General features: G+C 35.7%; 3 protein-coding genes across 4 annotated transcripts; 1 reads left to right on the forward strand and 2 right to left on the reverse strand.

Annotated features, from left to right (window-relative positions):
• Positions 1-300: 300 nt before the first annotated feature.
• Positions 301-5,934, reverse strand: HB-8 (homeobox-leucine zipper protein ATHB-8). 2 transcript variants are annotated; one of them, XM_013002494.2, is made up of 19 exons: positions 5,606-5,934; positions 4,658-4,877; positions 4,407-4,566; positions 4,143-4,243; positions 3,948-4,038; positions 3,703-3,798; positions 3,495-3,608; positions 3,312-3,395; positions 3,070-3,225; positions 2,908-2,982; positions 2,711-2,817; positions 2,421-2,613; positions 2,141-2,326; positions 1,936-2,016; positions 1,643-1,777; positions 1,235-1,551; positions 1,031-1,136; positions 776-925; positions 301-616 (listed from the first exon to the last, which is right to left on the reverse strand). In XM_013002494.2, the coding sequence occupies exons 2-19, from the start codon at positions 4,873-4,875 to the stop codon at positions 470-472; spliced, it is 2,517 nt and encodes an 838-aa protein (XP_012857948.2). In that variant the 5' UTR covers positions 4,876-4,877; positions 5,606-5,934; the 3' UTR covers positions 301-469. The 2 variants fall into 2 exon arrangements, with proteins under 2 accessions (XP_012857948.2, XP_088671191.1); XM_088815065.1 differs by having other exon boundaries at positions 4,658-4,947; positions 5,606-5,913.
• Positions 5,935-9,039: 3,105 nt separating this feature from the next.
• LOC105977258 (Thioredoxin superfamily protein) lies at positions 9,040-12,012 on the reverse strand. Its single transcript, XM_013002561.2, has 11 exons — positions 11,657-12,012; positions 11,494-11,538; positions 11,138-11,194; positions 10,695-10,764; positions 10,334-10,375; positions 10,115-10,188; positions 9,936-10,006; positions 9,702-9,784; positions 9,506-9,615; positions 9,354-9,416; positions 9,040-9,262 (listed from the first exon to the last, which is right to left on the reverse strand). Exons 1-10 carry the CDS (start codon positions 11,819-11,821, stop codon positions 9,354-9,356), a joined length of 780 nt encoding a protein of 259 aa, XP_012858015.1. The 5' UTR covers positions 11,822-12,012; the 3' UTR covers positions 9,040-9,262.
• A 1,419-nt stretch (positions 12,013-13,431) lies between these two features.
• LOC105977051 (GATA transcription factor 9) lies at positions 13,432-15,285 on the forward strand. Its single transcript, XM_013002313.2, has 2 exons — positions 13,432-14,006; positions 14,186-15,285. Exons 1-2 carry the CDS (start codon positions 13,692-13,694, stop codon positions 14,945-14,947), a joined length of 1,077 nt encoding a protein of 358 aa, XP_012857767.1. The 5' UTR covers positions 13,432-13,691; the 3' UTR covers positions 14,948-15,285.

Consider the following 15,285-nt stretch of genomic DNA (forward strand, 5'->3'; position numbering starts at 1 on the left):
CGGAAATGACCAAAAGTGTTAAATTATTGAAACATGAGGGACCAAATGTGTTTTTCGTGAACATGGAGGACCAAATGTGGAATCGATAAAAACTTGAGGGATAAAAACTGTATTTTCCGCGAAACACCCCATTGATCAACACAGTTTCTAGGGTTTTCTGTGAGAGTGTTTTGCCGCGAGTGTGTGTGGTCTTGTAATCGATTCCAAGCTCCATTGCTCGATCAATAAAACGTGTTCTTGCTGTTCGGACACAGTCGAGCTAATAATTTTAGTTAAATAAACATAGAATTATACAAAGAGTGAGAAAAAAAACAGTTGTTTAGCATAAATTAAGGATAATTAACTTAGAAATTCAGACACAGTACAAAGTAAAGAGAAATGAAGACAGTGGTCAATTCATACAAAAAAGAGGTCAAAATATGATGTTTTAATTTAGGTTTAATTTATCTGGAAATTCTTTCTTCTTAATTCAAACAAAAGACCAATTGCTAAACATGAAGCAGAGGCAGTGTACATCTTCATCTTCGTTCATCACCTTCCAGGCGACTGCTCTCTCGTACGAAATCGGTCTCCCCATACTCGACATGCACACTCCGCCTTCCAAATACCCGAAACCCTAACCGACAAAAAATAATAAATAAATAAAAATTATAAATTCATGAAATTAATTTTGCAATCAAAGGTGTTGAAAATTTGTATATATAATTATATATATATATATATATATATATATATATATATATATATATATATATATATATATATATATATATACCTGCTGCATGATCTGTGGGAGCTCGGCAAATAGTGTCTTTCTTCCGTTGTCGTTGAATATTTTCTCGAGCGTGATGTCCTGAAGTGCAATTAAGGTTGTCTCGAGCATATCGAGCCCTGCCTGATTTGCGAACGTGAAAACCGGCAATTCCTACATTATTAAGAAGAACGAAAAACAATGTTAATGAATTAAAAATCCATGATTTTAATATATAGAAAAAAAAATCAGAGTCGATATAAATCGTTTAGGGTTTACCTTTAACGAACAACAGAGCACAGCATCGGAGTGTTGCCAGAGTGTTTTAAGAAGAGAATCGCTTTCTTCAGCTACAGTTTTCAGTAGATCCACACCCAAGAAAAATCTGCAACATAAATAAATAAAAATTAATAAAATAAAATAAGATTTTGCGAATTAATGTGTAATTAGGAAAATTGTAGCTAAGAAAGAATCGAACAGTACCTATAGCTTTGGCAGATCCAACGGGCGAGAGTCTGCCCTTCAGGAGCACTATGTTGAGGCCTTAAGCTAACGTGAGAACCAATCGGAGAAGGGGAAAGTGCTAACGCCACTCTCTGAACAGACGAAATAATGCTTCGTACGTATTGCCTAGCCATAACAGCCACACTTTCTTGAAGATGAATCTCGAATGCAAATTGAAATGCTATTGTCATCACCGATTTTACGGATCCATTATTCCTATCGCCACACTGTTTGTTGTTCGGTCCAACTTCAAGTGTCGATGCTAGGTCCAACGTTCGTTTTGGACTAGATGCATCCTGTTAAAAATCGAAATAATATCAGCACGTAATGAATAAATAAATAAATAAATAGTGGATTGTAATTATTGATTTAAGACAAGAGACATACTGATTTTGAATCGAGAGGAATAATACGAAAACCGGATGGAAGAAGGGGTGCGTCGTCGGAAAAAGAAGCGTCTATCGGAGCAAATATAAGCTCGGCACATGTGCCCATGGCATTTTCATCCACCCCATTACACACCTGATCAAATCATCATGTATAAAGATTAAGGAACCTAATAAATCGCCTCATTTTTTTTTACGAAAATACCCAAATTACCCTTTACAAACCGTGACGAAAACCCAAATTTTAACAATCAAATGATATATGGCAAATTTTGGCTTGATATAATAACTCACTTGCAAGAGGAAGATATCGCTAGGCATAATTACGTCGTCTCGATACTGAGCCATATTTTCCAGCCTAATCACTTCCATGAACTGTTTATTAATAAGAAAAAAAATAATAATAATAATAAGAGAAGGTACAAAATAATTGAAATCGATACAATTTATGGGAGAAAATATCAGAAAAATAAATACTAATATTAAATTAGATTGTCACCTCTTCATTCTCAATAGTTTGAGACAAGGGAAGAATAACCTGCCCACCGAAACATCCACCTCGAGAAACGGGCAAACTAGACGGGCCCGCTTTGACAGAAGCGGCGGCATAAGCATCTACACCGCTGTCGGCCCACTCCGATCGGTGCTCCCTTAGAAACCTCAACAGTATAGCCGGAGGAACATTCTGCCAACCCAAAAAAAAATTGATGAGTAATTATTTGGATATTAAATTATGTTGAGATATTAAAAATTAATTAAAACTCGATCGATATTCGTACTTTCAACAACATGGATGCTTTAGCACACAGCACGGCATTGCTCATAGAAGGAAATCCGTTTGCGTAGGTTTGAATAGTTCCCATTAATTTTCCCGGAGAAGTGTTCACGTGAACGGTGACATCATCGATGCCGTCACTTTCTATCATTGACCAGCCCTCGTCTGCGAACCCATTTACAGCCTCGTTGAAGCCTCTGCATTTTACGATTGGATAAAATTATTAAGACACACTAAATTAAACTGCATGCATGCGGAGAAAAATATTGAAATAAGAAAATAAAAATAATTAACCTGCTCAATCTTTGACCGAGGGCCCGCAAAGCTGCGGGTCTTCTCCCCCAACCAGTCACATTAGGCTGAGTAATTTCTAGAGAGATTTGCCTGAGCTGGCGCAAAGCCTGAATATATATATATTTTTTAAATCATTATAAAATACAATTAATCCAATCTATCGACGGGGATATTATTTAATATAAGTTTTTTTTTACCGCTAATGTTGTCCTCTGAGAGAGAAGCATTGATGATTCGTATAGTGGGCGTAACACTTCGGGCACACTCCAAGGCTGACCGGAAAACAATTAATTTAAAAAAAAATAAAAAAAATATTGCTTGATAAAATCAAGAACCAAACAAGTGTTGATGATATATACCTCTAAATCAATGTGATCAACGATATGAATAATCGAACCACCACCTTCGCAAGGTCTAACTAGGTATCCACTTGGAAGCATTTCTGCTCGTACGAAATTCTGCACAGGTGGCATGCTGGGACCGTTCTGAGTATTGTTCAGTGATCTTTCACATACCTATAAATAAAACTTTGTAATAAACAAAAATAGTACACGTATGCGTTTTATTTTGCGACGAGTAATTAAAAAGATTTAGTAGGTACCACAAGGCTGCCATCCTCCATAACAGAAGTGTAGCGTAGTAACCAAAAGTCACGAGCGGGAGCTAAAGTAGTCGGCGCATATAGCTGAATCGATTGTTAAATAAAATATTTTTTAGTTAAGAATATAATTAATAAAAATTAAATGTGAAATAGAAATTAAAAAAAAAAAATTAAAAAATTGACCTGCATGTAAAGCAATTCAATAGTTCCACCATTCCCAGTCGACAAGACATTCAGAACATCCACAGCTCGGCAATCACGGTACCATGAAGGCCGATCTTTAAGGATTTCGGCAACCTATTTTAGTGACAATTTTTAATTTTTAAATTAATTCAATTAAAATAAAAATGCTCAGCTAAAAAAAAAATTAAATAAATGAATAAGAACTCACTCTTGTAGGTTCTAATCCCACGAGGCCGCATGCACGTGATGCAACACCAGTGCAGCCATGTGAAATTGCAATGATTCCAATGGAATCCGGACCAGGCTGCCAAGTGAAAATAATCGGAGAATTTAAAAAAAAAAATTAAATCATAAAAAAAAGTCGGAAATTCCACTTTTATTTTATAAATTCCACTATTAAAATTGATATCGAAAAAAAAAAAAAAAAAAAAAAAAGAGGGGTTAAATTATTACCTTCATCCCAGGCATTTGGACCCACTCCACAGCAGTTCCAGTAGCCTTAGATAGAAACTCTGTTAAAGTTTCCTCTGCAATGGACAAAAGTCTACAATAGATACAAGAAGCGCAATTCATAAGTTAACGAAGATAACAAATAATAAATTCATAATAATAATTTACAAAATAATGAACAAGACGCGTAATTCTCACCCTGCAGGACTTGCATCCCTCGGAGGATTTTGAGGAGTCAAGTGGTGTTGACCACTTGTTACCACCGATTCACAACTATTATCGGTTGAGGCTAGCGTTGTCTGAAAATCAGAAAAACGACAAAAATTATCAAATACTCTAATCGGACAAAAAAGATCCAAAAACATGATCAAGACAGCATTTTTTTTGTTTCTAACTTTGTTTTAACACACGAGTATCATATGAAACGAGAAAACGAGAAAAGGGCAAATATAATTCGATTACATTTTGAGTCTGTTGTCGGAAATAACTGTTCTCGTACACCAAATGAGAAACTTGCTTCTGCAAACGATCGTTTTCCTCCATCAACAACTTATTCATCGCACTCAGCTTCCTGTTCACAGCTTGAAGGCGCGACGCCTCTTTCCTCTGTTTTTCCCTGCATCTGTTTTCCAATACAACATAGTGAAATTACGATAAAATTAAAATCCGTAAAACCACGACAAAATATTGAGGCATAATATTATTATACATACCTTCGGTTTTGAAACCAAACTTTGATCTGCTTAGGCTCGATGTTGGAGAGGATGGGGCATTCTCGAATAAGTTGCTGCCTTCGAAGCGAACTCGGTTTAGGACAATCATGGTACAACCTTTCTAAAGCCTCAACCTGCTCCGGTGTGTACCTCACATACTTGCCATTGTCTAACCCCATTTTCGAACTGTCTTTGCACGATGATGTCACCGCCATCATAACTTCAAGAAAATCGATAGATTCTTTCAGAAAATTTACCCCCAAATTTTTTTTTCAATTTTTTAAGGGCACCTATATTTTGCACAATAATCGGACAATTGTTCAGATTAAAACACAAATCTGCAGTATTTCCTATACATTTCCAAGGTACTGTCTTGATTCACAAATACCCCAACTAGTTGTAAATTTATAAAGAAACTAACAAAAAAAAAGCAAGCCCACTTAAAATTACTAAAATTTTCTTCTTTGCAGCTTAGTTAAGGATGCAATAAATGAAGAAAGTAGACTTCTTTCTTCAAATTGAACCACATCCCCAATTCCATCTATGTGTGTGTGTGTGTGTGTGTGTTTGTATGAACCCTAATCACAGAAAGTTGTGAACTTTCTTCCACAAATCCTCATAAAATCAGAAATAGACGGCAGCCCAGATAAGAAAAGGCAGCTATTCGGTGCCGTATACGTGTGGATCTGAATATAAACACTCACATGCAGACAACATTTATACATACATATATATATATATATAATTATATATTGCAAATAAGCATGTGTCTTTTCAAGAAGTAGAATAAAAAGAATAAGTTAATTGTTTTGAGTGAAGCTTGTGTCTGAAGCGTCTTGAAACTTCCACTAGCAGAACTCTTCAAAATTCAAGAAACTCACACATGCACGCACGCACGCGCGCACAATTAGAAACACACAAAGCATACGTATGAGTTTGTGGTGCTACCTGTTTGAAGAGCAAACGGTGTCGTCTTGTTTCTTCAGAAGCACACAGCAGCGCAAAGCACTATACACAGATCTCCCATAATCACCGTTTTCCGTCCCCCCACCCCTGTTTATAAAATAAATAAATAAAAAATAATAATCTGGGTTTTGTTCGAGTGTGGTGGGCTGAAGTGAAAGGAAGAAGATATATATGTATATATGTGTGTGTGTGTGTGTATCTATAATCTAGAATCTAAGGGGACAGAAGTGAGAAGTGGAGACCATTTTTTGGAGTAAATGTAAATCAGTTTGATTGTCCTTTTCCTCCTTGTTTTGCTTTCCGCTGTTGCTGTTTTCTTTTTTGCTTTGCTCCCTTTTTTTTTATTATTTTATTTTAATTAATTAATAATTATTTTTTCTGTGTATAACTTTTTTAATCAGTCACAAGAAAATTTAACTCATAAAAGCCAACCTTATATATATTAAATGATTTCTTTTTACATCATTTAGAATAAATACTGTGTCTAGATAAGATACAAAAATACACTTAAACTGATATAATTTCTTATAAGGGTAAATTATAAGATGAAATTATAAAAAAATTAGAATCTTACGTTTGGGTAGATTACAATAACCCCTCTCAACTATAAATCTTCTTACATGATTATGTTTACGGTATCACATAGTGGAATACTCTCCAATTTGTACCCGTTTTATCTCATTTCAGTTCCAAAATTTGAAACAAGATGATCATAAGATATGTCTTTTGACTTGTAAATATCAGATTGTAGTGCATAAAAAACTGCATTTTTGCATAAAATGAGTATAAACTAGAGATCCTTCAACTAAATCAAAAGGATCGTGTTGAATTTGACACCACAAGGGTGGACATGTTAAGAAGATTGATAGTTGTTGTAATTACCCAAACACGAGGGGTGTTTTTCGTAATTCAGACTTACCTCTGGGGGTTGACCGTAATTTACCCTTTCTTAAAATTATAATTCCACTAACTCAATATATCAAATAAGCTCAATTATTTAAATGTACCAAAAATAAAATAAAAATTTATTAACAAAAATGTTAATAAAATTTAGCTTAAAGCCTAAGATATACTAGAAAAAAGTTAATGAAGATGACATAGCACTATGTTTCGGCCTCATAAATCAATTCTCCTAATTAACAATAAAATAAATAATAATAATATTTAAAAAAAAAAAAAAAGCAAAAAAGAAATTTGAGCTGAGGGGTAAAATGGAAGGAAAGACAAAATAATGAAGGAAAAGAGCATGCGTCGTCGTCTGAGTTAAAATTTGTATGCTTTTTGTTGCATTCATCATCATTCATGCTGCTCTATATATATTTAAATCATCAACCTCTACAATAGTATCTCATTATATATATAATAATAATTCATTAAAAGAATAAATTCAAGTAATTCATTAAAAATTTAAATCATTACATTCCATTTGTCTCATGACCAGAAAAAAATAACATAGTATTAATCATGATATCCCCCTGTTAATAAATGCCCTACCTTACTGCTATTGTCATTGCTCATTCAACTCTACGGATTCAACCTAGCTATATATCTGACAAGGGAAATTAAAATTAAATTAAATAAAAAAATTAAATTAAATTAAATTAAATAATCCTTAATGGGTTCTGAAATTCAAACCAGATAACACAGATATACTAATAATATAATATGCACTAAATATTTCAAAGCAGAAAGACTTGTTCAATAATGCAATTTTTCCATATTATTGCTCTGGTCTTCCTTAAATTCTGCCACTCAAACTTTGAATATTTGTACACACACACACACACTAATAAACTTTGGTTTTATTTATTGGTTGAAAATGGTGGAAGACCAATTGTGTTGAATTTTTTTACCATTTCTTTAAATGATGAAACATTAGTGAAAATTAATAAACAGTTAATTAGTTATTATCTGCTGTACTCAACCATGAAAATTTGAAAAGGAAGAACCGGATAAATTAAAAAAAAAAAATTAATCTGGGTGCAGACACGTGCCCCAGAAACCTGTCTGGCTTGTGCTGAACGGGAGCAGACCGAATCTGAGTGTGGCCCCACACTTCTGGGAGTGTGGCCCGCACGCGTGAAAGATTGGGTTGTAACTTTATATCGTGCTCCACGCCCCATTTTATTACATCCTTTTTTTTTCTTTTTTTCCTCTTATTTATTTCTCACGCTAACGCTACTATACCCCATTCATTCCTTTTGTCAAAGGCTAAAGTTTCCCGGCATTATAGCCCCAGTCGCTGCTTCCAGAAGGCTGATAACGCGTGTGCCACACTCGATATAACTTTTGTTAAAAGTACATGTGTTGTACCCTAAAATTATTTAAAATTAACACACATGAACAAACTCTACAATCGTTAAAAATGTATTCTAATATTAAACTATTCTTAAACAAACTATTACGAGAAATTGAACCGTGCCCTAATTTTTATTTTAATTCTAATTCTTAATTTTAATTTTAATTTTAAGTTTAATTTTAATAAGCAACTAAATATAGAAATAAATAACATACAACTAATTAAATCAGGTTTCAGTGACAAAATCCAACGGATGGGACGTAAAAATTAAAGTATGAGTGATTATAGTCACAGACGAGATACGGTTCATGTACGAGTAGACATATTATGAAATTATTATTACATACAAAAAAGAAAAAGGAATTCCACGCGTAATATAGTGAGTGGAAGCACGAAAAGACGTTTGTCAGTGGGCCGGCTCGGGCGTGAGCCGACAGCTTGTAACTGGGGCCCACTAAAGCGGCGCGAAGAAAGAGATACAGAGGCCCATTTATTGTTCAGCAATTTTTTTATTGGCTGATCAGAAGAATATTCGGCGGCGCTTCCTTTTTCTTTATTCTAATTTGTACGGGATGATTTATTGATTTCTTATACAACGAAATTAGTACTTAAGAAGATTTTTTTTTTTATTTTTTAATTTTTAATTTTCTGATATATTCTGAAGATAAAGAAATACTCCATCTGTAGTCTGTAGAGGGTGGTCCAGCAATATCAGTTCATATGATGGTTTGGGCCCAATACACAAGTTTTGAACCTTATTTATTGTCTTCTTCTATTGTTAATTGGTCTTACTTCTTTTAATTATAAAATTGGTAGGTGGGATTGGAGAACCATACAAAAGAAATATGCATTTTATGATGTATTTTTTTTAAAAGATAAAAAAGAAAAAGAAATCGTAGGTAGATAATTTTTTTATTTTTTTTAAATGAGGTAGATAAATACTTTATCAATAATATTTTATGACAATCAGTGAAAATGTAATAATGCGTATGGTTCGTTTATTATATATTTGCTTATTGAACTTCTAATTTTACCATTTCCAAAAAAAAAAAAAAAAAAAAAAAAAATGGGCAAAGAAATCAAAGAGAGAATAAAGCCCAAAGAAGGAAAGGAAAAGTGAAAGCCCAAATGTTGTATCCATTTTTTCACGCAGATTATCTACCCATGAACAAAATTCTTTTTCGTGAGACAAGCCTTACATTCCTACTAAAGAGAAATTGAAAATCTGGAGATTAATTAAAAAAAGAAAAGTGCCCGGAAAAAGAATGCGTACTTGTTATCGGGCGGCAGAGCAATATATCGAAGAAGTATGCTTCTTTTACATTCTAACCACTTCAAACCTGGGAGGAATTGATTCATTAAGGGATAGACGTTGGAGTTCGAAAATCATACCTGGTCTAAATAATCGACATGCAGTGCTCTATTGCTTACCTATTTAATATGGATATGATCAATGAGCTGTTTATCAAGCTCAAAATGCCGGCAAAGAAGTTTCTGCAGATCAGCAAATCAGAACACTCCATTAACAGTTAAGAATTTAAATATAGTAACAATTACGAAATATGAATGGTAACACTGTTGACCTTAGATACAGGAGAATCGAAAAAATTCGCTTCGTAATCCGTATCAGGTAAGCGCGAGATAGCAGCTCCATCATGAAACAATATATAAGCTGGAAGTTGGTGAAGGCTTCCTGTGTGTGTACGACACATCAGTCATCAATGGGCATAATGTACGACATAAGATATTTCAAGAAAGCAATAGAAGGGCTCCCCGTACCGAGGGTGACTCCAAACTTCTCAGCAGCATTCGGAAACAGTCCAAGATCGATTGTTCCAAAGGATAAATTTTTGTTTGAGAATCTGCAGAAGAAGAAACCGGAAGTATGAAAAGCTTTGAAAGGATAATGCAACAAACAAACATCACAAATGAATTAATAAGTTTATGACAAAAGGTCGAGAGTACAATAAAAAAATGACAAGCATGAGAGAATAGGGGATGCTAAACACTCACGTAATCGAGAGTTCCGGGAAAAAAGAACTTGCTCGTATGCAACTGGACATGGACAAAGAACGAAATTCCACCTGCCGAAAAATAGTTGATTGAGGAACCATTGTAATTAGCTACACTTCGCATTATGCTTGTCTAACAGATGCTGTTAATAAGTACTAAGAGAAAGTCTACACACCAACCATCCAGAATCTTGATGTGTTCCCTTCTGTAAGCAATGTTTCTAACTGGAGCGGTGTCAATTGGCTAGTTGTACCTAAATTAGTTGAATTCAAAATAGACATAAAAAATTAGACAAAAGATCAGTATTAAAAATAATGAACGATATGCAATATATATTCACCAGTTAGATATAGAATACATAAGGAAATTTAATTGAAACAGTGTAACCATCTTTGTACCTAGTCCTCCATATGCAGGTTGTTCGGCGATGATGTATATAACTGCCAGGCAGAAGCAAAATAAATACATTAAGAACTAAGAATATTTATACACATTCACATATTCACTTGCCCAGTTAACTAAAAACTGTAAATCTGTGACAATACGATTTATGACTCTATATTTTGAAACTTTTCATTTGGAATTATCATTTACACTGTTTTAACTCGTATGGAATAATTGTTATCGTGTATTCCACTGTAAACTACTACAAACTAAATTCAGATTAAATAAATTACATAATATAAGATAAATACAAAGCTGCAATTATGAAGTCGGGGCAGAGGTAAGGCAAAGAAAACACCACTGTGCAAGACATACCCAAAAATGCTAGTGCATACCACAAAGCCAAGTGATAATCCATGACCAAAGCTATAGCAGCAAGGAAAATCTGGAAAAAAGAATCCAAGTTAAGATATATACTTCTTTAAGACTAAGGAAACAAAATCAGGCATATGACGAACGGAGTTGAAAGTTATATCCCATTTGAATATTACGACACTAGTTTTGGAAATTCTCTCCCATAGCACGATTGTTTCAAACTTTTCAAAAAGCCCTCTCCCTTACGAACGTTCCACTTTGCAAAGACTGAATAACAGATACGAGAATAAATATGGAAGGTATGCAAAGTTCATTTGCAAATATTTGCGATTCCTATCTCCTGTATTTAATAAGCATTCAATTTTCAATAGCACCGCATTTTCGTACAATCTAAACCTAAATGCTAACTATGCATTTTCTTCAAAAAACAGCAAACTGTGTACCTTTGCATGAAATAAGGTATCGGATATAAAAGCCTCCCATGATTCACTTCTTGTCACCTGCAAGTTAGCATCGAGAAAACACGATACCGGATTAGGAACCACGGCTTCCAGCAAAGTATAAACGACAACACAATCAATGTACTCCGAAGTAATTCAAAGCTGTTTAATGTGATAACATCACACAATATAAAATAAATGCATTGCAAACAGATGAACTAAAGGAAAATTAAATTCATGTTTAATTAACTATGCGCATAGCGAAATCAATACGATTCTTCAGTAATAATTAAGATAATCAAACAATTCGATCACAGTTATATTAAAATAAAAACTAAAAATTAAAAAAATTCCCATACCTTAATAGCGGCTAAAACACAAAAAGCAAGCAGCGCTTGTGTCTCCTACAGCAAACAAACCAAATCGATAACTCAGAAACAACGCTAATAAATTGATTTAACAGAACAATCAACTAATTTAAAAAATACAGGAAAAAAAATAAAACAGGAAATCATGAATTACTCGGTGAAGAAGATGAGCTGATCGGAGAGGGGAGAGGATGTTGGCGGCGGAGCATCGTAGGGGAATGTAGGAGAAGAACAGTAGAAAGTGGAGCAAGTAGTACGGCTCGGAAACCATACGGTTCATCCAGTTCATTGAATTCGAATTCCTGCTGTTTGCCGACATCTCTAAATCTGCAGATCTCTGCAAAATTGGAAGTTCATTTCGTTTCCTTCAGAATTCCGATTAAAGCTTTTCTGGTATACACAATATCGGGCCCGGTCCAAATTGGGCGGGCCCGTTTAAAATGCTTTTTATATGGGCCACGGTGTAAATATGCCTTAAATGGGCTAAATTCAAAGCCCGGCCTATATATATACGCACAACCCACGGCCCACTCCTCAAGCTCAAAAAAGAAAAGAAAAAAAGTAAAGAAGATAAGAGCATCCCTTGCACGTGACATGTCACAAGGAATGACGACGCAGGTGCGGTGCATTAGACGCACGTGCTCACACGTTGCCGTGAGCTACGAATATCATTGGACAGCAGCGGCGGATACACCAATAGATGATTGCCACGTCTCATTGACTACCGGTTCGGCTTTTGGCACAAGCCTTAGGCGCTCACATGCTTTAGCTGACACACTCTCCACCCTTTGTCACGTGCAATTCGGACAGTAGACAAGATTAGTTTTCTTTAATACTATAATTAAATAATTGCACAAAGCAGAGATTCTATTGAGGTAAATGAAATAAATTACAATATACATTGTAACCTTTAAACAAAGTTACACATATCTACTAATTCATAAAAACATCGGGATTGGAGTTAAAAAAGTGGGACCCACAATTTCATCCATGTCTTAACCTTCTCCCCCACATTTCTCCACGATCTTTGGCCAAGTTTGACATGAAAATTCATTCGCCACTTCGTTTTACATCTATAACATAAAATAAGTTGATAATAATTCAATTTCAAAAACTAGATCTATAATAACAAGAATAATACTTCAATCGGCTAGCAATAGTGGTCTAATTGGTGAAGTAAGAAGACTGTACAGTATAATAAGTAATTAAATTTTCTTCGTAAATAAATAGAGTAGTTAGAAAAATTAATTGGGTGGACCATGATATAGCAATAAGAGGGTGTTTGACTAAGCTTATAAGATGTTAAAATGAGCTTATAAGATGTTTTAGAGCTTATAAGCTCTTCCAAAGGGTTTGGTAATTTTTTTACAAAATATATTAATTTGTTTCAAAATAAGCTATTGGACACCAAATAAGATCTTTTTAAAAAAATACATCTACCCCACATTTTTATTTAAGATCTTATAATGAGTAAAAATAGGAAATAAGCTCATTATTCAAACACATTAAAAATTAATCCTAAAAATAAGATGTAAGGGATAATCAGCTCTAAAAACATCTTATCAGACGTAAGAGCATATCAGCTGTTTAAAATAAGTTTAGCCTAACAGACTCTAAGTATGGTACCATTGCACTTTATGCAGTGAATAACTTGCTCACATTGTAATAAAGGGTCCGTTAAGATGACCTAGTTCTTAAGTAAAAGACCATTCTTTCAATCCTCACGTGTGGTCCACCAATCCAATCACATGTCACATGTCGTCATCATAACACATTAACACACCCATTACCAAAATTAAATGACCCAAAATCGTAATTTCACAATTATTAACTCAAATTAGGAGGAAGATTATGGAAAAATAAAAATAATAATAATTATTAGATAAAAATCCCCAAAAGGAAAAAAGAGAGTGAATGATTAAGAGCCATAATTTGTCCTAGTCAAAATCCAAAATTGTAGCCACCACAGTGTCCCCTTCAAGCGCAAATAAACCCCTCCCCTCACTTCTCTCCACAAAGAAACTTCACTCCTCTCCTCACCCAATTTTTTTTCACACACACATTCCCCACTTTACTTCTTTTCTTCTTCTTCTTCTTCTTCTTCTTCTTCTCTTTCTCTCACATCCACTTTCTCTCACTTCTTTTCAATAAAATCAATAACCTAAATTAATTGAATTAATCTCCCCCAAATGGAAACCCCCGAATTCTACCAGACAACCTACTACAACTCTCAATTCACCACCGCCGACAACAACCCCAAAAACGGCGTCGACGCTTTCATCATTGAAGACCTCCTCGACTTCCCTAACGATGACGGCATGGTGGACGCCGGCGACGATTGCGCCGCGTTGACTGGCGGCACCTCCACCGGTTCCTCTCCTACCGCCGCTCCCACCACCGCCGACAACTCCTGCAATTCATCTTTCTCCACGGCGGAACCCTACTTGCAGACCACCGCCCACGGCTTCGCCGATGACCACTTCTCTAATGAACTTTGTGTCCCTGTACGTATAATTACTTTTTATTGTATCTATAATTATACATACATACATAAGTCATGCAACTTTTATTTAGAATTGCAATGTGGAATGCATAGCATTTTCCTTCGTACGTTAAATTTGTTATAGAAATTGGGATTTTAATTAATTAATTAATTTCTGGCAAATTTATTAATATTACACAGTACGATGACTTGGCTGAGCTGGAATGGCTGTCGAATTTCGTGGACGAATCATTTTCGAGCGAGGATTTGCAGAAGATGCAGTTAATTCAAGGAATGAAGGCCGCCCGAACTACTAACGACTCGTCGGAGACCCACCAGTACCAGTTCCAGCCGCCGGAGGCGGCCCACCCCACCCCCTTGATCCCCACCGAAATGTCGGTCCCGGCGAAGGCCCGGAGCAAGCGCCCACGCGCCGCCCCTGGGAACTGGACATCCCGTCTCCTCGCCGTGTCCACCTCGCCGCCGGCGGCCTTCATCACCGCCCCCGCCATGTCGTCCTCTTCCGAATCCGACGTGGCGGTTAAGAAGTCCGGGAAGCCGGCGGCGGCGCAGCAGAAGAAGAAGGAGGCGTCCGACAGTTCCGGCAGCGGCGGCGGGGAGGGGAGGAGGTGCGTCCACTGCGCCACCGACAAGACGCCCCAGTGGAGGACCGGGCCCATGGGCCCGAAGACGCTCTGCAATGCGTGCGGTGTCAGGTACAAGTCGGGCCGGCTTGTGCCGGAGTACAGGCCGGCGTCGAGCCCGACGTTTGTGATGACGAAGCACTCGAATTCGCACCGGAAAGTAATGGAGCTGAGAAGGCAGAAAGAGATGGTGAGGGCTCAGCAGAACCAGCAGCAGCAGTTTATGCATCATCATCAGAACATGATCTTTGATGTATCCAACGGTGACGATTACTTGATCCATCAACATATTGGCCCCGATTACCGGCAGATTATTTAGTGTTAATTAAGATTAATTAGTACGGATTAGTATTAATTTTTCTTGGAGAGACCACATTGAGCCTGAGGTTTAGACAAATTTTCCCCCCTTCTTATTTTTTTTTAGTTCATTAATTTTCTAGGTTAAGTATTTATTCCTAACTCATCAAATTTTGTTCGTGTTTTTTTTTTTTTTTTAATTTACTCAATATGTAGAAAAAGAAAAAAAAATAGAAATAGGGAAAAATAGAAGATAGGGAGTAGTAATTATATATCCTTTTTTTAAAGTGTAGTTTTGCCAAAATGTGGCAAATTCTTGAACCCTTATAATTAATTTGAAGAACTCCTCATTTCTTCTCA

The sequence above is a fragment of the Erythranthe guttata genome, chromosome 1 (genome assembly GCF_056151865.1).
Source record: "Erythranthe guttata isolate IM_541 chromosome 1, IM_541, whole genome shotgun sequence".
NCBI lineage: Eukaryota > Viridiplantae > Streptophyta > Magnoliopsida > Lamiales > Phrymaceae > Erythranthe > Erythranthe guttata.